General features: G+C 45.2%; 1 protein-coding gene across 6 annotated transcripts; it reads right to left on the reverse strand.

The window, feature by feature from the left end:
- Positions 1-1,048: 1,048 nt before the first annotated feature.
- On the reverse strand, positions 1,049-26,723 carry KCNJ15 (potassium inwardly rectifying channel subfamily J member 15). Of its 6 annotated transcripts, none has more exons than XR_002048107.3 (3): positions 8,873-9,367; positions 3,268-4,900; positions 1,049-1,416 (listed from the first exon to the last, which is right to left on the reverse strand). XR_002048107.3 is itself a non-coding variant. In XM_010411234.4 (3 exons), the coding sequence occupies exon 3, from the start codon at positions 4,882-4,884 to the stop codon at positions 3,754-3,756; it is 1,131 nt and encodes a 376-aa protein (XP_010409536.2). In that variant the 5' UTR covers positions 4,885-4,900; positions 5,251-5,304; positions 5,490-5,660; the 3' UTR covers positions 2,748-3,753. The 6 variants fall into 6 exon arrangements, 5 of the variants coding, with proteins under 5 accessions (XP_010409536.2, XP_019148471.1, XP_019148467.1 ...); XM_010411234.4 differs by lacking the exons at positions 1,049-1,416; positions 8,873-9,367 and adding exons at positions 5,251-5,304; positions 5,490-5,660 and having other exon boundaries at positions 2,748-4,900; XM_019292926.3 differs by lacking the exons at positions 1,049-1,416; positions 8,873-9,367 and adding an exon at positions 26,531-26,723 and having other exon boundaries at positions 2,748-4,900.
- Positions 26,724-26,968: the final 245 nt, after the last annotated feature.

Raw genomic sequence — 26,968 nt, forward strand, 5'->3', positions numbered from 1 at the left:
CAGGAGGTGAAATAAGTTCCCATTCATTTGTGGGCTGTAAAGTCCAAACAATAAAACTACTCTAAAAATATTCTGCTCACTGATAATTCATAAATAAAAGAAACATAAGTATGTCAGATTCCTCAGTAAATTTTTAAAAAGTAAATGACTGGATTTTTAAAGTCTGACTTTTAAAGAGTGGCTGGAATGGAAGATTTACTTTTTAGACATATTCATGCTCTTGTACACACAGGGAAAGGGGATTCCACTGCTTTATTTAAACCTTGAAATTGTAAATTCCAATTCAACAGTGAGTGAGGCAGCTTTGCTTACCTAAGTTTTGCTTTTTGGCTCCCCATCCCCTTCCTTCTCAGCCAAGGTAAATCCCCAGAGCTGAGCTTGCCACAAGCAGCGAGAGGTGGTGGTTTGCTGCTGGTTCCCATCAGATCCACGTGTCCTGACATTTTCCCACTGCTGCTGAGCATCCTGCTCCACTGGTGCTCTGCTGGGCTTGCAGAGAATAGTGGAAGTGACGCCTGCACAACACCAGCTGGGAAAACTTCAGCTCATTCCACAGCAAGGCTGCTTTCTCCAGCTGAAGTGAATAAATATTATCCTAATGTATGTATATAACACTTCTGTGCAGTCTCTCACTGCCTAATGAAGATTTGTCTTGGTTTTTCAAAAGATATCCAGTGTTTTCACAGAATTATCAACATTGCAAGAGACCTTTAAATCATCCAGTCCCAGCATCACCCCGCAGCACCAGCATCACCCCAAACCCTGTCCCCAGCAGCCACATCCAGACCCCTCCTGAACATTTCCAGAGACAGTGACTCCACCACCTCCCTGGGAAAATTATCCCAATGTCTGACCACTCTTTTTCTGATATTTTTCTCAATATCCAATTTGCTGGAGCAGTTTAAGGCCATTTCCTCTCATCCTTTTGCTTGGGACACATCAGAAGAGCCCAGCCCCCCCTCACTGCACCCTCCTGTCAGGGAGTTGTAAAGAAACAATTTTATTCTTTCTTTTTGTAGAGAAACAACTCTTCTCTTCTCTTCTCTTCTCTTCTCTTCTCTTCTCTTCTCTTCTCTTCTCTTCTCTTCTCTTCTCTTCTCTTCTCTCTTCTCTCTTATCCTTGTAGGACCAAAAGGTCAGAGAAAAACATTTCTGTGATTTTTTTTTTTCTTTCTTTTCAAAGCTTTTGCTTTAAGATGCTTTAAGAAGATTTAAGATGTTTTTTTCTTCCAGGACAATCTAATGACTGGAATGGCCTAGAGAACACAGTGACTGAACTTTGGGATTGGTGTACAAAGGGATCAGGTGATCATCAGATGTTTCTAGAGAAGAGCCAGGTCTCTTGCTGTTGGTGAAGCTGTTTTGTAGTCAATACACAGCCATGACAATTATTTTAGGAATGTTCTGAGTCCTTATCTGGATAAAAAAAATAATAGGAGTGCTTGTTTGATTATCAAAACACAGATATTAGGGCTTGGCACATGAAGAGTTAAGACAGCTGTGCACTTTCACCTCAGCACCCCCAAGCATCTTTGAGTTGTAGGACACAAACCTCAGATCTATGAAGTGACTGTAAAATTCTTGGAGCACACGCAATTTATGTGTGTGATGAAACAAGGGATCAGGAAAAATGATGTAAAATTTGAAATAAATCCATAATTGAAACATTTACATCCTCTACATGGGATTGCAAATGAAAACCTGTGTTACCACACAGCATAAAACCACCTGGAAATTCTTTCCACAAATTCCAGGCAGACCCTGCCTACAGTGGTTTGAGAGAACTTGTTCACTCTGGAATTGGTAGAGAAACTCTGAGGATTAAGTAAAGTTTGTCTTTTCAAATAAGTACTTGCATGTTGCCCAGGCTGCCCAGAGCAGCTGTGGCTGCCCCTGGATCCCTGGAAGTATCCAAGGCCAGGTTGGATGGGGCTTGGAGCAACCTGGGATAGAGGAAGGTGTCCCTGTCCATGGCAGGGGACAAGGTGATCACTTCCAATCCAAACCATTCCATGATTCCATGATTCTGTGTCTGATTTCCCCCACAGGAGAGCTAAAAATTTACATAAATCAGCAGTTTTAAGCCTCTCATGCCCCTCCTCACCACCACCACCCTGCCCCACTCACAGACACCCCACAGGCCCCTGCAGTGTGTGCTCCTTTCTTCCTGACATCCATTCCTGGTGCCACCTCTGTGCTCAGCTCGCTTGGGCTGCAAGCTGGATTTATTAACTTTATAGAATATTGTATGGCAGAGTGCAGCACTGCATTCCACCAGGCCACACAGTGCCGGGAAGCTCAGCACAGTGCTGGTAAAACAAATAAGTGCAATGATGCCAAAAGTGACAGAATCACAGAATGCTTGGGGTTGAAAAGGACCTTAAAGATCATCTGGTTCCAACCCCCCCCCATCCTCTCATCAGTGCCAGCCTTGGTGGCTCTCAGGCCAGACCCATTTAAAACAGGTTTTCCTTGCCAAAGCTTTAGAGGAGCAGAATCTCTAGAACTCAAGAGAGCTGCCAAAGTGATATGAGTCAGAAATAATTTCAAATTCCCATTAAAAAAGCCTCTATAACAGAGATGCTACGTGGACACTGCTGCTACCTGGTTTGCTCCCTGTCATCTGGCCACTGCAGTGACCTGCAGAATTCCCAGGGCTTGTGCCAGAGGCAAATGCTCCAAGCACTCAGCTCTTTCAACATCTGGGGTACTGCACCCTCTCCTCGTGGTACAAAGAGATCAGGAACTGCTCGAATTAAATTCCTTTATTAATGGAATGGTTTTAGTAGACCAAAATTGAAATGGTTGAAAGGAATGCTTGTCCTTTATGGCTGCCAGAAAAAGTAAATATTGTCTACAGACATTACACAGCTTTCTTTTTAACCAAAATTAAATACGGTCCGGAGCAAAGCAAGCAATCTGTAGAATTGTATTGTTATGCTGCTGTTACAAACTATTTACATTGGATAAAAAACAGGTGTCTCAAAGCCAGCTAGAACCTTAGCTGATTACTGTTGTGATCCTGTGTGTCTTGCCCTCATCTCCCCTTTTTGCTATCAGATATAAATCAGGCACTTGCAAGGTTAAAAAAAGTGAGTGATCATAAAACAATCACAAAACAAGCTCTGAGCAGCAGAGACAGAGAGCGAGTTCTCTTCCTCACCACCCAGCACTGCTCTGTCCCACTCCTTCGAGATTTAAGAAGGAGTTTAACCCCTCCCTGAAGTTCTTCCCACATCCAACCATCTGTCTCTCCAATCAACTTACTTTCAGTGCCAGGAATCCCCAGGCAGGCGATCCCTGGTACGAGAATATAGATTTTAAATATGCATATTTCAAAGGAGGACGTTTCCCTCTAGCAGTGCTGTGTGCTGTCCCTGCATGTTCACAGTAAAACCACGTCAAATAAATATTTGAGGGAATCAGTACAGTGCGTCCAGTTTCACTTTCCAAACGGAAAGTGGCGTGTCTGCTTTCAGTGGTGGCATAAGGCAGAGGTTTAATACAAACCCAATTTTGCTAAGTCATGATCAGGAACAAAGAAATGCTGCCTGATTACAAGATACTTGATTAACAACTCGGCCAAAGGGGTAGATTTACTGTACACCAAAGCTATTTGCTGAAATAGGACTGAAAAGGAAATAATCCTGAAAAGGACTTTACTTCTGGTTTCACAGCAGACATACAGCACAGAAAGTGTGGGTTTTTTCAGTTTGCAGAAAAAGGATTATTCAGAATAATTTGTCCATCCAATCAAACATTACTTTGCTGTAACAACATTGTTCTCAGTTCCCTCTCTCTTTGGTCTTCCTGCCTGTATTTCTCCTCCAGCTTTTGCTTTTCAGAGTCCACACTGTAAAAAGTAGAATCTGTGCTTCTCCTGATCTTCTCAAACTGGCTGAAATCCGCCACGTACTTTCCGTTTGGAGAGAGGGAAACCACAGGCACGAACTCGTAGCCCCAGTGGATCTCCTCAGGGATGTAGGAAGTCCTGCTCTGGCAGACAGCACTGGTGGACTCCACCGTGGCGTTCAGGAGCACCACAAGCTCAAAGTCCTTCTCCTTGAGGTTTTGAGGTGTGAGGTCTCTCAGAGGGCTGCTTTCATCCAAAATGTGGTAGAAGGTTAAAGGCAAAATGAGAAATGGACTCTCCGAAGAGGAGTCAACATTGAATTTGACACTGGCTTGGTTCAGCAGAATCCTCTCCCCTTCTTTGGTTTCGTAGGTCTGAAGAAGCTTCCCAGAGAGCTGACACTGTATCAGGAGGCTCTTCCTCATGTTTGCCACTCTGATCACCAGGCAAAGCTCCCCGTTGTGTTTGGTGATGACGGCGCAGTGGCTGAATTTAATGGTCTCTGCCCTTTTCTTCGGCCTCGCAATCTTGGCCAGGAAGGTACCTGTGATGAAGATCTCAATCAGGGTGGTGATGACCAGCTGGGCCACAAGCAAGAAGATGGCGTGGGGACACTCTTCTGTGATGAAACGAAATCCATAGCCAATGGTTGTCTGGGACTCCAGGGAGAAGAGGAATGCCCCAGTCAGGGAGTCCACGTTCTTCACGCACGGCTCCCGCTTTGGGGAGAACTTGTTCATTTCCAAGTCCCCGTGAAGGAAAGCGATGGCGTAGTAGATCACCCCAAAGAGGAACCAGGTCATGACAAAAGTAGCAGCAAACAGGGTGAGTTTGTACCTCCACTTCATGTCTATGACTGTAGTCCACAGATCCTGCAGGTAGAGCAGGTAAATGCCATCGACTTTGTCAATCCTCACGTTGCTGTGGCCGCTCTTGGACATCACGCGGGGTTTGTGTGCCTTGAGCATGGCGGTGTCGATGCCACCGTTGACCAGGGGCACGCGGGACATGTTGATCTTCGTGGGTTCCATCCTCACTGCTTCAGTCCTGAGGAGAGAAGAAAAGAAGGCTGTTACTTAATGAGACCAGCGCTGACTCTGAGAAGCATTTGAAAATGTTGATGGAGAGAAGCACAAACATAATCTAAACACAGCAGCAGTGAATAAAAACAGCTGGAATATAAAGTTACCACTGTACAGTATCTGACATTACAAATAATTTGATATTCTTTTTTTGTTTCCAGGAAAAAAAAAAAAATCATTCTTTGATTCTGGTGCCTGCCAAGTATGGAGAAGTAGGTCTCTTTTATGATAGCCTGCAAAAGAAATTTGTCAAAGCTGAAATTTTATATCAATACTTTATTTCTGTAAAAGGCATTAAATATATATTTTCCTTACGTTTCTCTAGAGAAGAGGCTCTTTTTGATTAGTGAGCAGGTTTTCTTTAATGCCCTGAAGAGAGACATCTGATCAGAATTAAAGTCGCCTGGGTTCAGAACGCAGATCCAGCTCACCACCTCTGTCCCTTCCTGCGACGGAGGCAGAATGAGCCAGACCAGCTTTCACTGGGAACAATTAACTTCCACAAGTGATTTACTCAGTCGGATCTGGCTCTTTGTTACGGACCTACAACTAACCTAGAGGGAAACAAAGCAGACCTGAGCACATCAAAGGCAAGGTTTGGAATATTTACACCTGGATGCAACACTCTGAAGCTGTTTGCACTGGACAGCACTCCCACATTTTAAGCCGTCTGAAGGAAAAAAAAACAAAAAAAAATTTTTTAAAGGAAGTAATTCACAAAGTCAGCATTCTAAACGTGGGCCCTGACCTGCGCGACCCCAGCAATCATTAGAGCACCCGACTCCTGGGTTTGTTTACTGGGCATCAGTCCGGAGGGAGAGGGAGAGTGCGGGCACCCAGGGCTGGGCAGAGCCCCCGGGGTGAGGCAGAGCCCTGCCCGTGCCAGCTGGACGAGGCACGGACGGGACCCGGCTCGCAGGACCAGACAGCGATTACGTAGAGCAAGGACAGTGCATGTTATAGTCGTTCCCAACAACAAAACTTCCTGCTGACAAAAGCAACAAAGAAAAAAAACATCCCATGCATCCTTTGTGCTTTGGCAGGTCTCACAAAAAGGCATTGTTTTGTCCCATTGTTTTCCTCAAAAAGAGCCTCCAAGTCAGTGATTAGTTTTCGCCAACCGCTGGAAAAAAATAAATGAGAAGAAAAAAAAAAAAAAAGTCTTCCTTATAGCTACTTAAAAGAATTTTGCAGGAAGTACAAGATATATTTGTGGCACACACATGTGCCAGCCCAGGACATCAGCATAATTGCTCACTGAAGTACCTTTCCTGTTATGTCAATTAAGGAGAATTTTTGTTTGTGACTGTACTCATCACACTGTTGCAGATTTTCTGGGAAAGGGTGATTAAACTTATCCCCCATTAACAACTGTAGCTGGTACCAGTTTTGGTTTAATCACCAGCATTTCTCTTCCATAGCTAAGAACCATTGCCACAGATATATATATATTTATGAAAAAAGGAGTGCATCCATGATCGCAGTAGGAGATTCCTTATGTGACAGTCAAATCAACACACAGAGCGCAGCATGTCCGGATAATAAACAGGAAAAAACCTTCAAGTGATCTGAAAAAGAACAACGGGAGGAAATGTGGGGGCTGGGAGGGGTAGGGCTGGGAAGGACTGTACATGCAACTGCTCTTCAGGCCAACTCAAACCCCAGCATTGCTGTCAGGGGGAGGTAAATATGTGCAGCCTCTAATGGGAAACCTTTCAGGCAAGTGCATGTTCCTTAGGGAACACACCAAGCCTCTCCCTGGATAGGACATGGATATAAAACATGCCCAAAAGTCTGTCCTGAGATCAGTACACTTCTCCCTCTCAAGCACACTTCCCCTTAGCCAGTGCTTCCACAGCACCGGAACAAGTTTCCCTGACACCAGTTGCTGTGCCAGGAGATAGCTGGGATCTCTGCTCCGGTGTTGGAGGCACATCCCCATCCCACCCCCTTGCTCAGCCTACCTGGATGCCTGCTCCTGGGAGCAATTCCCAGGGCTGACAGCTCCTCCTCCCCTGGAGGTCACAGGGATGGGGACAGCCAAGGCTCCACCTTCCCTCCTTGGAGATCCAGCTGGTGGGGTTGGGCTGGAGGGGCAGGGACAGGGCTCCCGGGGTGTCTGAAGGTCAGAGTTACCTGTCCAAGGTCAGGGATGGCCCAAGGCACGTGGACACTCAGCTCTCCACACTCACCATCCCCAGGAGACACTGGATCCTGCACCAGTGGTCGGTATGTGTGTGTGGGATGCAGTGGGAATAACAACAGTCATAGAATCATGGAATGGTTTGGGTTGGAAGGGACCTCAAAGCCCATCCAGTGCCACTCCTGCCATGGCAGGGACACCTTCCACTGTGCCAGGCTGCTCCAAGCCCCAATGTCCAGCCTGGCCTTGGACACTGCCAGGGATCCAGGGGCAGCCCCAGCTGCTCTGGGCACCCTGTGCCAGGGCCTGCCCACCATCCCAGGGAAGGAAAAGGTTCAACTCTCACAAGAGCCTGGTAAGAGCTCCTGCCCCTGTCTCTGGCCTGCCCTGGAATAGGTTGTTCCCTGTCCAAGAGCCCCAAATGAAAAGAATCCTGACACAGCAGCCTCCCACATTTCCAGACCTGCTAAAGGACGGCACCACAGATATGACACCAAAATGCCACAGCAGAAGAGCTTCCCCCAAGAGATGGGAGGCAGGAAGGAAGTTTCAAAGCACAATGTCTTCCCTGGGCTGCCCCAACAGAGAGAGGCACAGCTGCAAAATTTGCCATTTCACATTTTAAGCCGAGAAGTGAAGCTGTGGTGCAGCCCAGGACAAGGCTGGCACACTCCAGACTGGTCCAGCTCACAGCCAAGGCTGTTTCTCACTGTCCATCTCCCCTGTCCCCATGTGTAAGCTTGATCCCCACATGTGGCAGAGCAGGAAACTTTGGAGTCTGCCATAGGTGAAAGAGGCTTTTTCAGAGCTCCCCCATCATCTTCTGTGTTCTCCCCTGATTTGTGACAAAGTTACTCAGCTTTACAGCCACTTCCTGAAATGGATCCCAGCCAATTTCTGGCGCTTTTTTTGGTGTCAGGGTATTTTTTGTGTTGATTTGCTTCCTACTTTTTTTTTCTCTCTCACATCACTCTTTCCTGTGTGATCCTGAATTCCTCTAGTGCTCTCTTCCTCCCCAGAGAAATTCCTCTTGGTTTCCTTTCCCTGCAGAAATACTTCCCTCCTCTGCCACACTGCCACAGGAAGAGAGGATCTGTCATGCTGCCTCTGCTCCCCTCCCTTATCACTGGCAGCAGCCAGCAGCAATCACTTGGGGGAAGAAACTCTGACGAAACCATCAGTAGAAAAAAGAAATAAGGGCTTCAGAGGAGGATTCTCTCCTGCCCCCACTTCCCCAGTGCTTCCTGAGTGAAGTGACCACTATAATATCCCAAAATAAATGATTCATGGATGTCTGTATGTGTAAAAAATACATCATAACACCTGCATTGCTATTTCCCATCTTATAGAGGCACCTTACACTCTCTGCTCTGACAACCCAGCACCTCAGCCAAAATTCTTTGGTTTGTTTGCTTTATGCTCACTCTAAATCACAAAGCACATCTACCACAGTAAGTTACTATGAGCAAACAAGCTTAAGTAATAAGAGTAATACACATTTTTAAATTAAAAGAACTTCTTCTGTCTGTTCCCTAACTGATTTTACACTGATAAATTACTTTTTATTGCTGTAAATCAAAGTGGCACTGCAAATAAAATTGAGCTGAAGGAGAGTGAAGGAAACATACTTCAAGAGGGAAGAAAATGAAATTGTCTCAGGCTTGTCGAGCATTCTAATGTCCTCTGAAATACCTCTTTTCCTCACCAGCCCTTTGGAGCAACCAAAGGAGACTCCCCCTCAGAGCATATGGAAGTTCAGTGCAGACAAAGCCAATAAAACGTAGAGCTACATACCAAACCACCAAGCATGAATACCTTGACATTAAGGTAATTCCAGCAGCCAGGGATCTAACCAGCACATTACCACTGCTTCCAGGGAGCACATTATCAGCGAGCCGAAGCCAGCTTGCATACACGCAAAAATGTTCCTCTTGCATGGAGCCAGCTTTGCTTGTGCAAGATCTCTCTTGGCAGACACAAGTGATTAAAAGCGTACAGGAGCATGACTTGTTCGAAGGGCCTCAGCTGTTTTCTTTTTTTCCCAATCAGATATGGCTTTGCCACTGGAGCAAATCCTCACACATGCTTCGCTGCCACTCCGATACGGGGGCAGAGCTTGAGCTGTTTTTTCAAGCGGCAAAAAACCATTAGCAGGCTTGGCATCGGGAAAATGAAAAGGCAGGGGTGAGGAAAGAAAACACTGAGGAGGGCTGCATAATCTTCAGATCTTTCCTAGGTCTGATGTGGTTCAGTAGGTTACAAAAGTGCCTCCTGAATTCTCAGTGCTCTGCGTAGCATGAACATCCTCCTCCCTCTGGGCTGTGCACCAGGTTATGCTGTACAACTGTCAACCAGCAAAATCCTCCTCGGGGGCTGAGTTATGGAATTCAAAAGGAGCAGAAGAGGAGGGAGGGAGGGAAGGAGAAGCTGCAAAAGGGTGCTTTGCCTCTGGCATAGCCACACGGCTGGACACTGCTACCCTGGGCTGCAAAAAGAGCCCTTCAGTGCTAGGAGCCACCAGGGAGTGGTGACAGGCAGGCTTGAAAAGCTAAACTTACACATTTTGGGGTTTTATCACAGAAAGACTGAGACAAGAGAACCGTAAATACACCCCAAGTCAAAATCAGCTCCCAAAGCTGTGCCTTCAGCTGCCACCTTGGAGCCACCCATCAGCACAGGGCAGCCCTGGGAATGGTCACTCTCTCCATTTTGGGCACCAGGAGCAGGTGAAAGCAGGGGCACGTCCCAGGGCAGGACAGGGAGGGCTAAGGGGTGCAGTGGTCAAGCCAGAGATGGGTTTTACATCAGTCACAGCAAAGCCAGGGCAACAACCATTCACAGAGCAGTGGTAAGGAAGTGAAAACCCAAATCCATCTGTCTCTCCTAGGCTGCTGACTGCTGGGCATGGAAGATGAATTAAAGGTGGGCAAGTCTCAGGTGTGTTGTCTCTGAGGGAGATTTGCCCAGGAATGTTGTTGTTTCCCAGGGCAGGGTGTAAGGCTTTGCAGTAACTATGGATTTACACAGAGGAGCCTCCTTCGGAGCTACACTGATGCAAAGAAATAGAAAAACAACCAAGAAGGCAGAGAGGAGGCAAAAGATGACTCAAAGCTTGTTAAAATTAGTGGACAAGCTCCCAGTGATTCCCAAGGCCTCCAAGAGGAGAAAAAGCATGTCCTGCAAGGGTGTGAGCAGCTAACACACTGGAAGTGAGCACCCACCCTTCCAAAATCCTGCCCTCCAGCCTCTGGCCTGGGCTCTGGGGATGAGCAGGGGACTTGGCCGTGCACATGCTTCAAGTACACCAAAGTGTTCTTCCAGGAAGAAGCAAACAAACTCCTCACTTCACGAAACTCTCCTTTTTGTGCTCAGCATTATGGTTTATGCACAGCTGGGAAAGAAAGAAAGGTTCCCTAGAAACCTGTCCCGCTTCTTTTATTTTTTACAAATGGCTTTTCTTCAGCATGGCAGCGTAACATACTTTAGAATGCCTCCCTTGCTGGCACACTGTTGCTCCAAAGTCTTTTCAAACACTGGGAGAGCGCAGTTAAGCATTTAAAACCTGCCCATGCCATGATGCTCTTCCCACCCACAAACCCTTTCCTCATTCTTGCTGTGCAAACCATCCCTGGCTCTTTCTATGCAGACAAGTCTGAACAGACTCCCGGGATCCTGCCCTCTCTGTTTCTGGGAAGTTGGGTGCCAGAGCTGTTCTGCAAGGCTGAAAGGGACATTTATTTCTGCATTTTGCTTATGGAGCTCATACCCTGCGCTTCCACTTTCAGTTACATCTTGGGCTGCTGTGGGAACATTAAACCGCTCAGCACAGAGAAGGAGCTAAGCTGGGACTAAACAGGAGTGATGTCCTACCCCAGTCGAGCTTAGCAGCCAATATAAAGCCAGGGCTAAACTTTCAGAGAGCTTAATGCCAACTGTTGTCCTGTTCTGCAGTCACTGCCACTGTTTCTCCACTCTCCCCTTCCAGAATGTACATGGGGACTTCCAACAGCCAAATCTTGTCATTCTTTCTCCCTGAGGTATTTCTCCTTACCACAAGGGTGTCACTCATTATCCTGCTTTCTCTCATTTTGCTCTGTACCCCGTTCCTCTCCCCTTCCCACTCTCTGTGAATCAAAAGATCCAAACCAAGAGTGCTTACCCCACCACCAGGAAAGTGTGTAGCTCACTGCAGAATGCTTTATGTTCAGCAAAAATCTCCCTGTAGGCTCACATCACCCATTCCTGACCTCTCCATCACATCAGAGAATCATGGAACCACAGAAAGGTTTGGGTTGCAAGGGACCTTAAAGGTCATCTCGTTCCAACCCCCTGCCATAGGCAGCAACAACTCTGTTTTCAGTGATTTCAAACTTTGGAAAGCTTCAATTAGTGCAAGGTCTCCCTTCCCCATCCTCTCAGCTCCTTATCAGTCAGCAATGTGGGAACAAAGCCTCAGACTCAGGGAGGAGTCTCACCTTCACCTCCAAGGATCAGATTTGGGAACACAAGTGGCAGCAGCCACACAGTTTGGGGAGCTTTGCAGTGCAGGAGGGAGGTGGAGGAGCAGGGCAGGGGAGAATATTGGGAGAAGATTGAAGACAAGCCAAGGAATGCCTCATTTTTTGGCTCTTCCCGCTTACACATGAGATAAATTAATCCATGTGGTGTTTTGTGGCATGCCTGAACGCAGAGCTCCTGGGCACCCAGCAGGGTGAGGGTCGGGGATGAAGACACCTGTACACATTCCAGCACCAAACAGAAGCTGGGCAGGGATTTTCTGCAAAATAGTTTTTCACTTACTCAACTCAGGCCTACCTAAGTCCTTCCTAAGTACTTAATTCCTTTTTTGGGAACGGGCCCTTGACCAGCCAGCTGCTCTGGCTGCTGGGAGAGTGTTTTCACACAGCTCCTGCTGCCTTCCCCATCCCAGAGTGGGGACAGGCCACCTCTCCAGAGCACAGCTCCCAGGGAAAAGGCACCCAGAGAGGTTGGTGCTACCTTTTTTGTCTGATTTCAGGGCTGAGGCTCAAGGTGGGTGAGTTGTTTGCCCCAAAGGCATGTTTTCCCTTGATTTCAGCCTCTTTGGATGCTGCTGGGTATAAATCTGGCAATAATCCTCCTGCATAGCTCATGTGCCAAGAGTTTCATGTTTCTGTACCCAAATGAGGGGTGTCTGTGTTTCCTTCCAGTATTTGAGTCACAGGGTGGCAGCTTTAGGCAACAAGATAGAAAATAATGAGTCTGAAGCCATTTACTGATCAGGTTAAGTTGGAAAAAGTTCACAGGGAAGGGAATCTCCTCCCAGGTCAGCACGAGAACAAAGGGACTGGACTGGACTGCTGCGAGAGAAACCCAATAGGAGCCTTCCAGTGCCTGAAGGGGGCTGGAGAGGGGCCTTTCACAAGGACAGGGTGTGACAGGACAAGGGGGAATGGCTTTAAGCTAAAGGAGGGAAGCTTTAGATACTGGGAAGGAATTGCTCCCTGGGAGGGTGGGGAGGCCCCTGGGCAGCTGGGGCTGCCCCTGGATCCCTGGCAGTGCCCAAGGCCAGGCTGGACATTGGGGCTTGGAGCAGCGTGGGTTAGGGGAAGGTGTCCCTGGCCACGGCAGGGGGTTGGAATGAGATGGTTTTAAGGTCCCTTCCAACCCAAACCTTTCCATGATTCCATGATAAGCTTTCTGGGACTGTCATTCCCTGCTCACCACAGGTTGGCTGTGTCCTTGCTTTACCTTCTTTCACAGCAGATAAAGGACAGCACCTTGTTTTTAACCTTCTCAGTACTCATCCATCACTTTGAATCACTTCATCACTTTGAATAGTAGTAATAATTATAATAAAGTCAAACTCAGAGCAACTGATTTGCCAGTCTGCAGCTGGTTTGAAATCTCCTGCATCTGTTTCAGAGCTGAAGAGGGGTTAGTGGAACAGAAAACTGTTCTGCTTTCTTTTCTTGTTTGTTTGCTTTTTTCCTCCAAATTCATTTCTTGGCCTAATAAAAATCTGGTTTTGTTTAAAAACAAGCAAGCAAACAAACCCAAACCCAGACATTTCCTTGGATTTTTAATTTCAGTTGTCAGCAGGTGGTTGGAAATGAAGAGGAGCGTGCCAAGTCATGGCAGGGAGAAAAGTTAGCGCTTTGCTGGTCGTTCAAAAATTTGGATAAAACAGCTGCAAGGCTGCCTTCTTCAGGGCTGCTGCTTCTCCCTGACTCTCAGCTGGGACAGGAAAGACATCAGGTAGCAATGGGGCATTTCAGACCAGTTAGAGCAGACAATTTACAGGTTTTTGTGCCCCTCTTTATTTTTTTCATGACAGATCCCCTGACGCCCCAAACCCAACATCAGACACCAGGCTCCAGCACCTCACAAGCATCACCTCCTACCTGTGTCCCAACCCTACAAGGAAGGAACATATCCAGGGGCTCAGCAGCTCTTTTTAATTACAATTTGTGGTGCCAGTTCATTGCACCGTGTCCCAGTCAAGTTGGGGTTTGTTTTTAATTAGTCACTGCACACCAGGGCTCTCTCAGAGCTGGGTGGAGGTGTGGTTGGGGGTGAGGCTCCCTGCAGGGTGTCAGGCTGCTGCTGGGGCAGAGTTTTTGCTCTGCTTTCTCCCCATAAATCACATTTCCAGTAAATCACGGCTCTCCTTTAGCCCATGCCACGAGCTCATTAAGAGTTGCTTTAATACCCCATGAGTACCCCACAAATACTATGTACATATACTCTGCAGAAATAAACCTGCCCATAATTTTCCATCTCTGTGCAGCCACTAAATCTCAACACTGAAATATCAGGCTCTGAAAAGAGTTTTCCACCAAAAAAGTATTAAAATTCATGTGCCTTTTAAATGTCTAAAAACCTCGATATTATTGAAAGTAATGGTAGGGGTGCAAAAGGCCAGGAAGCTGGTAAGGGACAAAAAAAAAAATTATTTAAAGGTCTGTGTATTGTTAGCCTTTTCTTCATCTATTCCTAATGTGGACAAAATAAAATCCAACTGGGGAAACAGCACACCTTGACCCAGCAGGAAGGTGGATGCTGTTACTGGAGTAAAGTTTTTCCTATAAAAGAGTTCCTGGATCTCTTTTACCTGTTTGTTGTGGCTGATTTGTGCTGCTTCATGTAGGCAGAGCAATGATAAATACAGAGTAACCTGCTAAATAATGCAAATTCTTGTCACCTCTGCACGCCAGGACACACCAGTGAATTAGGAGTGGTGATGGTTTCAATCCTACAAAGCACATTTCCAAGAAAGAAGGATGGATGGTTTTGTCTTGTTGCAAGCTGATTTTCTCAGGAAGTTATTTGGTTATGAAGAATTGCCCTGCCTGTGTGAACAAGTTCACACTGTGGAAAATGTTTTCAAAAAGAGACTCTTCTCTCATGCTGGCAAAATGCAGCCTGTGAGACAAAGTACCCACTTCTCTCACCCAAACCTAAATTATTTTAAAATTGGATGCCTTTCTCTCTTAGGCAAAGCACAGATGATGCTGCTGGCACAGCAGGGGCAAATATAACTGACTTATTTTTTGATTATTAATTTCTTTACTGTGAATTAGAGTAAGCGTGGACAATTTTCTCTTTGAGGGGCACAGCAGCTTCAAAAATGTTCATTCCTACCCTGTTTTCTCTGCACTACAAAGATTTCAAATTGCATGAAGCACCCATTTCCCTTGATTTTCCAGGTCTGATAAATGGAGAGCAAGCTTTGCTTCCTCTCAAACAAATGTTTGGAAGCTACTTCACCAAAACAAAACTTCAAAATTTTTAAATGCTGGAAAGAAAATTCAAGAGTGTCCAATAAATTCAGGATGTGATATTTCACAGGCAAGCATTTATGTGCACTTACATAGAAGTCAGAGGTTTATTTCTACTATTTAAAATATCATTCCATGGTGTGTGAGCTCAGCTGGTTGGAGCCTGGTGCTAAAAACACCAAGGTTGGGGATTCAGCCCCTGTATGGGTCTTTCCCTTAAAAGTTGGGTTTGATGGTCCTTGTGGGACCCTTCCAACTGAGAAGATTCTGTGATTCTGTGCTTCCCAGGTCTATAAAGCACAAGCAGTTGCAAATCTAGAATATTGATGTGGGAGATTTTGCTGTATCTAAAGTCAGGTGGGGATGCATCATCTTTTACACACGTCCCCCTTTGGGCCATTATTGCCCTTAATAAAGTCTCTACATCTTGAAACAAAATCATCTCCTCAAATGTCCAGTCTTGGACACATCCACAAGGGCCAGGAACCACCCCATGGGGCTGTGGTCTGAGAGCAAAGTCCTTTGCTAAAACACCTCCCAAAGGTGTGCTAGGGTCACCCTGGGGCTCACACACGCTGTCCCCATTCCTGTCCCCATCCCTGTCCCAGTCCTGCTGCTGCCCCTCACCAGCTCCCAAGAGGACAGAAATGGTCCTGGGGGTCCTCTAAACCTCTAAAATTCTGGACTGATGTACAAACCAGGGCCTTTCACCTGCCTCTCTGAGGTGGTCAGGCAAGAATTAAAGATATCAGGGACACTTCCCTGTTGGAGTAGGGTTGCTTATCCTCAGCACTGCCCAAGAGTTTTGTTTCAGGGCAGCTTTCTCTTTTTTTTTTTTTTCCTTTTTCTTGTTCCTGACCAATCCATGGATGTGGTTAATTTAAGGTTTAAAAGGCTTTTGCTCACACATACACACACACCCATATATGTTTTCCACTGAAGTCTGTGCTTTTTCCTAGACCCACCCAAATTCCAGTACATAGCTCACTCGTGTGCCAAGCTTCCCTACTCTCCTTGCAATGAATGGAAAAATGCCCTTTTTTCCACTCCTGCGCATTTTAGGGGGAGAAGCATGTAGGGGAGAAGGAAGAATTTAGTTATACCTGTGATTTCAGAGCAGAAAAAGGAAAGAACCTCAATGTTGTCCATGGGAATGCTCTGTTCCTGAGGTTTATGGGGTTCTGAGCCCCAGTGCTTTCTTGGGACTTCGAGCTGGAATTGTGGAGTGCTGAGGAGATTTAAAAATTAGTAAGTGTGAAGCAAAAATAGCTGGTTGTTGGTAAAATTCCATTCTGTTCATATGAAGTACTTAATGCTCCTGAGTGCTCTGGTATTTTTGTAGGGGGGTGACAGAAAATCAAAGATTAATGGTGAGAAACTTTGGGGGGTTTCAGGTGGAAATGGCTTCAGCTGTGTCATTCTCTGCTCCCTTTAACAGGGCTACCAGCAAATTCATGGAATCCCAGAATGGTTTGGGTTGGAAGGGACCTTAAACCCCATCCCATTCCACCCCTACCATAGGCAGGGACACCTTCCACTATCCTAGGTTGCTCCAAACCCCATCCAACCTGGATTTGAACCTGGGGAAAGGTGGTGGGCCAAGGGCTGTAACAACACACAAGCTCTGTTCAAAGCCTTTTCCATTTCTCTGGCCTCCATGGGGATTCTCTGATGCCTGGTTAAGGCTGGTCCCCCTTGATTTCCTCTTCTCAGGGAAGGCATTAATAAAGCCTCTCTGGCTTCCAGAGCTCCCTGGTTTCATGGAGCTTGTTGGAACATAATTTCTGAAGCCTCTGTTCACCTGCCAAGCCAAGCTGAAATTAGCCCATGGCTTTAAAGACGTGGGCTGCTTTGTACCCCTTCACTCTTAGGTGATGGAAATTAAAATAGGCCAGGTTAATTATTTATCCTTTCCATCAGCAACATGCTAACATTGTGCAGGAGCTTATTGTCACTCACAGATCTGCAAAAATTGGAATAAAAATGGATATATTTTTAAGAAGAAGCTGTTTCCTGAGTTTCTTGACTGGGAAGTTACACAGCCCAGCTCTGTGTGTCTTCCAGATAAACTCCCAAGGAATCGGAGGGAAAAGAATCTTTGTTTTCCTCGTTGCTTTCCCAAATTGTTTGATCCCTGCCAATTTCCATGACACAGACCCCTCAGTCTGCTGCAGAGACTGTGGCTTCGGAAAGGGAGGAAATAGCATGAAAGTACTGGTGCACATCAGTGTTTTTGGATTTTCTCGCCAAACCAGAAATAGAAAAACAAAATTAAAAAAAAAACAAAAGCAAAAATAGTTTCAACTTTTCTGGCAAAATAAAATAAAAAAAAACCAAATCAAAAGAAAAAAAGGTTGTTCTGGCTGTTTGTTCAAACCAAAAACTAAACCTTTTTTTTTGAGGTTTGCACAGATATGTGTGTGTGTCTTATTTAAGTCAGGTGAGGAACAAAACACACCTTGGAGTGACAGATTGTGACATCTCGCTTCCACAAAGACAAAATACAATTTTTTTACTTTTCAAAATAGTTTGGGGTTTTTTTTCCCCATCTAAACCTGGTTGAAAAGTCTCAGCCAACTGTAAGGACCACATGGGTTGGTTTGGTGACAAGTGACACTTGGAGGGACACAGCCTGTCCTGGTTGTTGGGATCTGGCAACACAACTACAGTTCCCTCCTCATTTTTCTCACAGTTCCTTAGGAACCTCCATAAAAGCAGTGATAGTGTGCCCAAACAAGACAAAAATCTCACGCTGCTTTTCAAAGCCCCTGCGTTTCCTTACACTCAAAGGAGCCTGTTTTGCTGGTTTATTTACACATCCCTTATCTTTATGGCTGCTCCTTTATGATCCCATGTCATCTCCAAAGCTCCTGCAATCTTTTACAGTTGGGAAGGTCCAGCTTTGATCACTGGGGTAATCAGGCTGAATAGAACATTGTTCCTGCTCTGCCGAGAATTTTTTCCGACTGCGCTCAGGACACCGCAAACTTATTTTTAAAACCCTACAACGCTCAGCAGCTCCTCTACCTTGTTTTTTTGTGAGTTTTTTACAGATGCCGTGGACTTCAGGAGGCACTTTGATGTTTTCCAAGCTGCCTGATTTATGAGAACAAAAAATACCACCGTTCCCCAATTATTTTCTGTCGCCTTGTAATAAGGCTTGATGCATCAATGGAAATTCAGTCTAGGCACAAAGAATAACTGGGGAATGAGGAAATCAGCTGCATCTCCCACAAGAGATCATTCTTCCAGTGGAAAAATCAACCTTTTTTGATCTCTAACCCTCTGTACTTTTCCTGTAATATTTAATAAACCCTCCATTTTCATTGGAAAACACACTTGATGGGAAATGTGTAACTGGTAAACCTTTATGTGTTATTTTCGTGCTGTTTATATTCTATTTTAGAGCTGTTTGAAGAGAAGTCATATTTTGCAGGTAAGTCCTGAAGATAAGTAGTGACAAAAAGCAGCTGAGCAGGGCTGTGAATATCTCAAATTGCAGCAGATTTCAGATGGGGTTAAGATAATGGCACTGCTGAAAGTCCAGGGACTGTCACTCCACCAGCCAGGTGGCAGCTTAGAGGCAAAGCAGAAAACTCCTCCATGCGCTGTCCTGGTGACACCCTGTCAAATCCAGCCTTTCCCAAAGGAAAAACTCTTCCTGAAAAGTTCTTGCCCTGTTCCACTTGCTGCACGGCTCAGACTTCTGGTGCAGGCAGCTTGGTGCCACAGCATCTCCAAAATCCAACTTTTCTTTCAGTCCAGAGTTTCAGTTTATTAATTAACATGTCCCAGTGCTCCTCCTGCTAAGTCATTCTCATCTGTCCCACTCAAAACTTCTGGGATAAAAATCTTATTTCTTTTCTGCTCTTTTGACCATTTTAATTTTTCCTTCCTTAATTCAAACACTTCTTTCACTTCTTTATACCCCTAAAGGTCACAGTCTAACCTTTCCACAGCTGCTGCCCTGGTCCCCATAGCTCTGCTTTCTTCTGCTCTTTGTTGGCATCTCATTCCTCTTTGTCATCAAATCAATCCCTGGGGGTTTTTTGCTCTGTTCCTAGTTTAGATTTCTCTTCTCCAATTCCACAATAGCTTCCCATGTGACATAAATGAAATTCCCCTCTTCCCCATGTCCTGAAAATCCACCTGTTTTGAGATACATCACAACAAACTTCTCCCCATCGTTGTGTTCACCTACAAAGTTCCTCCTGTGTGTCACTCACTGTTAGATCTGAAATAATTTAGAGCATGTTCAACGTTTTCCTTTTTGTTCACCTGACTGCAAAGTGTGTTGAGGACCTGCTGTGCTGTGAGAAATAATTTGTTCTGACTGTAGGCTATGTTCAGCATCAGCACAGATAACGAGTGATTGGTTTTCTTGGAAGCATGCATTTTTCCAGGATGGAAACCTGGGATACTTTGAGGGATGGATGTGCCCATCTCCCTGCAGTGCCTGATGACCTGAGACCAGATCCTGAACTTTTAGAAAGCTGAAATTGTCTTTTCCTTGCACCTCTATAGCAAGGCCGGAGCTTTTGAAAGCTGCCAAGTTTGTTTATTCCGTGAAAATCAACTGTTCCAGTGTATGTGAAGGTACCCCTCTTGTCCTGGAAAGATGAGAATTATACATGTTAATTACCTGGCACAGGTGTGCATTTTAAGTCAGATTATCCAAATAAATACAGGTCAGGGTGACTTGTACTGCTGAAGCCTTTCGGGTGAAATCCCATGGGAAATGCTGTGCTGTGTGGGATCCCAGGTAAGGTTACACACCATGATGTGCCCTTTCCATCACACACAGTTTAGTTGTTGTAAAAAATGCAGATTAGGCACTGAAGTTTATGAACATGTTTCTTATATAAAAACAACCTATCCAGGAATCTAAAATAAGCTGTAGGATATGACTGCTCTGTTTTAAAGGCTCTGGCCTATGACATTCCCTGCCACAGGACAGCTTGGTTGTCCATGTGTATTGGTTTGGTATGGCCTGGTTTTGGGTAGTGTGGGGGCCACAGAGGTGGCTGCTGTGAGAAGCTGCTGGAAGCTTCTACCATGTCCAGCAGAGCCAATCCCTGATGGCTCTGAAGATGGACACGCTTCTGGCCAAAGCTGGGCCAATGAGAGAGGTTGGTAAGGCCTCTGTGATGAGAGATTTAAGAAGGAAATCAAAACAAAGTGGTACGCACAGTTTTCCCCTGGCCAGAGAAGAGGGGAAGCGTGAGAACATGTGAGGGAAACAACACGGACAACACCAGGGTCAGTGGAGAAGGGGGCAGGAGGTGCTCCAGCTGCTGGAGCCGAGATTCCTCTGCAGGCCGTGGTGAAGGCCATGTGGAAGCAGCTTTGCCCCTGCAGCCTGTGGGGATCCATGGGGGATTCAGAGATTCATCCACAACCCCGGGGGTGGTGCCCACACCGGAGCAGGTGGATGCCTGCAGGAGGCTGTGCTCCAGTGGGAGACCCGGTGCAGAGAGCGGCCCTGCCTCCCAGGCTGGAGCAGCCTGGCCTTGCAGACTGCACCCTGTGGAGGAGTGACCCACGCCGCAGCAGTTTTGGCAGGACTGCTGCTCGTGAGGGTGGAGCCACGCTGCAGAAGTTCACAAAGAGCTGTCTCCCGTGGGGGGACCCCAGGGTTCATCAGGGGAAGGGCTCCTCTCCCTGAGCAGCGGAACAAAACCTTGGGTGACAAACTGAGCAAAGCCCCACGGCCTTTCCCCTGCACTGTCAGTGGGAAGGAGGGAGGGGCTTGGGGGTGGAAGATGTTCTAAGGGCTTCTTTTATTTCTCATTATCTTCCTCTGATTCTGTTAGTAATAAATTCACTTTGCAGCTTAAGTTGAGCCTGTTTTGCCCTTGATGTGTTTCTCCCGGTCTTTATCTCGCTCATGAAGTGTTTGTTAATTTTTTTTCCTTTTCCCTCCTCTGCCCAGCTGTGACAGGGGAGGGTGAGCGAGCGGCTCTCATGGGTGCCTGGCGCTGGGCCAGTGTCAAACCATGGTACCATGTCAACATGGAAACTGCCACCACGTCCCTCACCAAAATATGGATTCATCAAGCTTGAAGGTTTAAGAGGCTCCCTCATCCATGATCACAGAATCACAGAATCATCAGGGGTGGGAAGAGATCTTCAAGCTCATCCAGCCCCACCCCAGCAGCGCCAGCATCATCCCAAACCCTGTCCCCAAGGGCCACATCCAGACTCCTCCTGAGCACTCCCAGAGACAGTGACTCCAGCACTCCCTGGGCAGCTCATCCCAAGGCCTCACCACTCTGGCAGGGAAATTTTCTTTTCTGGTCTCCAACCTGAACCTCCCTTGGAGCAGTTTAAGGCCTTTTCCTCTCATTCTTGGGGCACGGCAGCAGAGCCCGACCCCCCCGGCTGCCCCCTCCTGTCAGGGACTTGTGCAGAGCCACAAGGTCCCCCCTGAGCCTCCTTTGCTCCAGCCTGAGCCCCTTTCCCAGCTCCCTCAGCCGCTCCTGGGGCTCCAGCCCCTTCCAGCTCCCTTCCCTGCCCTGGACACGCTCCAGCCCCTCCAGGGCTCTCCTGCAGGAGCCAGAACTGGGCACAGCCCTCGAGGGGCCTCTCAGTGCCCAGCACAGAGGGACAATCCCTGCCCTGCTCCTGCTGGACACACAATTCCTGACCCAGCCCAGGGGCCAGTGGCCTCCTTGGCCACCTGGGCACCCTTGGGCTCGTGTCCAGCCATTGGCACCAGCACCCCCAATGTTTTTATCTGTGCAATTCCAAAATATGAACAACCTGCATCCTACACCTCCGTCACTGCTGCTTGTTTCAAAGGTTCCCCTTTTCATGGAGTGGTGCAAATCCTCCTCTGCTTTTCACCACGGATCGCCTGCCATCTATTCAGCAAGATGGGAGCCAGTGATCAGTTGATAAAGAGCAAAAAGCTAAACCAGAATTATTTGGTGGTGTGTACTGCCTTAAGCTGAGCAAAGCTGAAGATCAGGAGCAATTTCTGTTAATAGCACCTGGAGTTTTAAGAACTCAGCAAATTCTTGACCACTGTTTCATTCTGAGGCTGGGGAATGAGGATCTGGTCGTTCTCCCAGCTTTTTTTGTATATTTCACTCTGAATATTTCAGTTTATGTAGAAAAAGGCTTAAATCAAAGTTTCTCGTGAGAACAGAAAGGTTATTATTTATTTATGAGATATTTTCAGTCTTTATATGACATCTTGGTGGTTAACAAACTTCTTGTATTTCTTTGTATTTCTTGGGACTGTAAAGCAATCACAGATAAAAGCTTTTCCTTGATGCTATAATCATTATTTATAAGCTCTAAACAAGCACTGGAACATTTAAAGGCAAGGTGTCCCCACATGCAATTTCACTGTTTATCAACCAAAAATACATCTGCAAAGGCAGAGCCCCACACCAAGGTGCAGTAGGAGGATAAATCACTGGGGTTGCCCCACTGAAATGTGTCTTTTTTTGGATTTCTGCTCAAAAAACCAAAGAAATTTTCTTAAAATAAGTTCTATATTTTCAGTCTGAGACCTTACAAAGGGCAGGGAGATTTATCACCAATAAATATTATTTTGGGTCATGATCAAGTCACAAATTTGGACATTTTATTCTGACAAGAAAGTAAGTCAATGCTAATTTTTATATATTTTTGTTCAAAAAATATAGTTAAATTTTATCAAATTTTAATTTAAGTTCCAGAGCTTTTTGGTTGGTTGGTTGGTTGAGGTTTTTTTGATGGTTTGGAGTTTCTTTGGGTAATTTTTCAGGATTTTTTTAGACTGCAAACACAGAACAGAGCAGGAAAATACTTCTAGGACCATGCACTCCAACGGAGTCCCTTATAACAATTAATTTTCTGCCTAATCTTAGGGAAAAGGGAGTTTTAATCTAAAAACAGTAAGATGGGAACAGTCCAGAGATTAACTGCCATGTGCCACCAATTGTGCCAGTCAACCAAACTCAATATGGGGCTAAAATAAAATGTAGGCTTGAACGGTTTTCTTTTTTTATCCTATTTCTGTGAGAAAGTTTTGCCATTTGCATAAGAAAATGAATCAGAATTGCAACTCCAACACCTCCTCCCAGATGCTGATACACCTTTGGTCTTACTCTGAAAATGAAGCCTTGGGTGAGAGGCTGGAGGGGTTCAGGAAAGGCTGGCATGGAAGTTTCCAGAAGGAAGGGTGGGCAGCTTGGAGTGGATCACTGCTGAGCAGAAAACAAGGGGAAACTTTGGGGAAATTTCATAGACAAGGTCAGAAAATCACAAAAACGTTTGTCTGGTTGCCATTTTCCTTGGAAAATTAAAAATGAAATTACAATCATTTAACCAGGAAAAATTATTTACTGGTCAAAATATTGTAAACATCTATTTTATCCTATTTATTCTGGGTATTTTCTTTTTTTTGTATCTATATTATTATATGTTTTTGTTAGGCTGTGTAATTCTAGTGAGGAAAAGGGGAAATTTTGATCATGATATATTTTACCCTTTTCTCTTTGTCAGTGTATGCTAAGAATACACATTTTAAGCCATCTAAGTAGGTGCACTGTTACATATATATTCCTTCCCTACAGATTATAGTAATATATTAAACAGATAACCATTTTTATCATATATCCTCAATGCGAAAGTGCTAATTTTAGATTAGGAAAAGTACATGATGTGAAACCAGATTGAACCAACAGTGAAACGCCTCTGTTAAAACAATGGAGATTAAATTAATCTGATCAGGTTGTACTATTGTCAAAATTTATTTTACTTTATGACTTTTGGGTTGCAAAGAGAAAGTGGCTCTCTAAGCATAGACAAATCCAGCTGAGGATCTCCAAGAGACAAACAAACCAGAAAGGAGCCAAATGTGGATTTAAATGGGGCCAACCTTGTCCCAGCACCTCACTTTCACCAGAGGCAGCAGAAGGTTTGCAAAAGGCTCTGCTGGAAAATGAAATTTGCCAAACACCTTTCTTCCCACTGGGTGTAAATAACTGCAGAGCTGTTATCCCAAAAATGTGCCTCCCCTCTTCATGTCCAAGCAATAATTTTCCAGTGAAGGATGACAATACCTGAAGGCACTCCTGTTACTGCTTGTTCCCTTTCTGCCTGACCACGACCTCTGCCTTGCTGTGAAGCTCAGGCTGTGCTGGCCATACAAAGACAATCTCCTACACTGGTCATACAGGACAATTTCCTACTCTTAGGAGGAGGCAGAGATGCTCTGGTTAGTGATGGATCCACTGCTTTTGGCTGCTCTCCACGTGCATTTCACCCCACTCAGCACAGCCAGGCAGAGAGTGAGCAGGAGTTTCAATTCATGCACAGCCAGTCCTTGGAGCTGTTTTTCCCTGTTTACTCCAGGAACATGCACATGATTTTTGCCAAACTCTTTGCCATATTAACTCCAAGCCCTTTGCCATTTTAACACCAAACTCTTTACCATATTAACGCCAAGCCCTTTGCCATTTTAACACCAAACTCTTTGCCATATTAACGCCAAGCCCTTTGCCATTTTAACACCAAACTCTTTACCACATTAACTCCAAGCCCTTTGCCATATTAACACCAAACCCTTTGCCATATTAACTCCAAGCCCTTTGCCATTTTAACACCAAACTCTTTACGATATTAACGCCAAGCCCTTTGCCATATTAACACCAAACTCTTTACCACATTAACTCCAAGCCCTTTGCCATATTAACACCAAAACCTTTGCCATATTAACTCCAAGCCCTTTGCCGTATTAACACCAAACCCTTTGCCATATTAACACCAAACTCTTTGCCATATTAACACCAAGCCCTTTGCCATATTAACACCAAGCCCTTTGCCATATTAACAAACACATCCAGACACTCTGAAGGCTGAAATGATGCTCAAGCCTGTAATAACTCACTTAAGTAACTCATGACTTCTCTCATCCCAAGGGGTTAAGGACAGCTCAGCTTTCAGATATTTAGCATTTAATAAATTCCTTCCTAGTAAATTGACAAGGTTGATTTTAACTGTTTCATACAATAACAATCATTTTTATAATTTTCATACATGTATAAGTTGCCTCTACGGTATTTTCCCTCCATCAAGCAAACAAACCAAAAAGGCATCACCCCAAAACCTGCTTTGTTTTTCCTTGAAGAAAAGTGAATCAAAATTTATTTCAAAATGCTCTGAGGCTCAGCATGTAAAACAGTAACATTTCTGTTTTTCTTGGTCCTTCCCAGCTTTGGCCTCCACCTGTTCCCAAAGAACACAGCCCGTCTCTGTGGACTGTGTGTCTGAGGAGAGGGAAACAGGACAGGAGGCAGGAGCAATATTCCAGACTGATTAAATGAAATCTGGATAAATCAATAAAAAATTCAGCTGCAATCAGGGCTGTGGGCTAATGGCTTGTTTGCTTCATTGCATGAGGAGCCAGGGTAAAAAAGAACTATTTGTTTTCATTTGAAATTCTATAAAAAGTAACAGACTGAATTATTGTATGTACGTTGGAAGACTGAAGCCCAAGTCATCTGCTGCTGTTTTTGTCTCTAGGCCATGCCTCATTTACTGGGATGAAATTCCTGGGGAAGTTTTTGGTCTGGTCTACAACTCTGCTTTATAAAAGTGATGCCAGTTTGTACTGTACAACCAGCACCGTGTTACACTCCAGGCTTGCTTCCTCCCTCCTGTTTAGCTGGTTATTAGGGAGTGCAGAGAGCACAGTGACATTTTATAACTGGGAAATAAAGAAGACATTTCTTTAGCAGCAAATCTTCTTTCCCCCTCAACTTAAAAAAAAATCACAAGAAAGCACAGACTTGGTAGATAAATACACAAGCACTGTGATCAGAAAGGGCCTGGAAATGCCTCCAAATACAATGTGAGAGGGAAGAAGGTTAGTTAAAAAGTGCTGTGGATACTCCTGGTTCTCAAAGGAAAGCCAGCTTTGTTCCTCTTCAAAACCAGCACCTCATGGAGAAAAAGAGATTGCATCTGTAACTCTCACTGCAGCATGATCCCGGTGTGAAAATAAAAAGGGAGGCAGTGGAAAAGCAGAGGGGAATTTGCACCACAGGCTTAGATTGTGATTATGAGGAAAAGCCAGACCTGTCGTAAACAAGTTATGTGAAGACACAGGCAAAAGTTGGAAGAAAATGCCTAAAGTTCTCCAACTCAGACATGTTTACATTCTTTTACACCTACCACAGAAAACTGCCATTCTCTTATACACAAAGGTAACAGGGACAGGATAAAGTTCCAGGCAAGTTTTCCCACTATGCCAGTGAAAACTGATTTCTGCATTGAAAAAAAGAGCAAGCGCTGGCTGAAAGGTATGATTCCAACACTCCAAACAGCACTCTGGATTTCTACAGGAAAAAATCCCTGGCAGGCAAACAGTGACAAAGACAGGTTCAGCATCTGTCCCCTTCCCCAACATATAAAAATCTCAGCCCCATGCATTACAAACCCCACATTCAGTGCTTCACATCAGTGGAAAGACCAAACAGTGACAGCTTTTGCTTCACTGCTAAAATGCCTCTATGTCAAAACCCAGGAAAAGGCACAATTTTATAAACAATTTTTTTCTTTTACACACAGTTTCTAAATCCTTAAACTACCAAAATACAGAAAAAAATAGGAAAAGCACCTACTCCTTAGCTTCCAGTTCCACACAGCTCCCAAAGCCCTGCTAAGCATGTATGGATTTTTGACAAATACCTCTTACCTGTAAAAGAGCAATGTTCAGATTCCTTACTAGATGTTATCGTCATGACAAGTCAAACAGTCTTTTTTATAGAAGGTTGGGTGGCTTTTCAATAAAGCATGTGTGCATTTAAAAAAAAAACCAGAAAAAAAACCAACACAAACCAAACCCCTCAGAGAGTCTCCCTTCCCTCGCTGTCAGTCAAAAACAAGTTGAAATAAGCCTGAGTTGGAATTACCTGAATAAAGAAACTGGAGAGAGGGAGGGAGGAGAGGGAGGGAGGGAGAAAGAGAGGGAAAAAAAAAAAAAGAAAAAGAGTCTGAGAGGAGACTCAGTGATGTCAGCAGTGTGTGTTAAGGAAATCTACAGCTGAGCCCAGCAAACTTTATAACTGCACAGCTCTCGACACCCAGTTACGTGGTAAGCAAATACCTGCTTCAGAGGAAACTGATTTACTTC

The sequence above is a fragment of the Corvus cornix genome, chromosome 1, assembly GCF_000738735.6.
Source record: "Corvus cornix cornix isolate S_Up_H32 chromosome 1, ASM73873v5, whole genome shotgun sequence".
In the NCBI taxonomy this organism is placed as follows: Eukaryota; Metazoa; Chordata; class Aves; order Passeriformes; family Corvidae; genus Corvus; species Corvus cornix.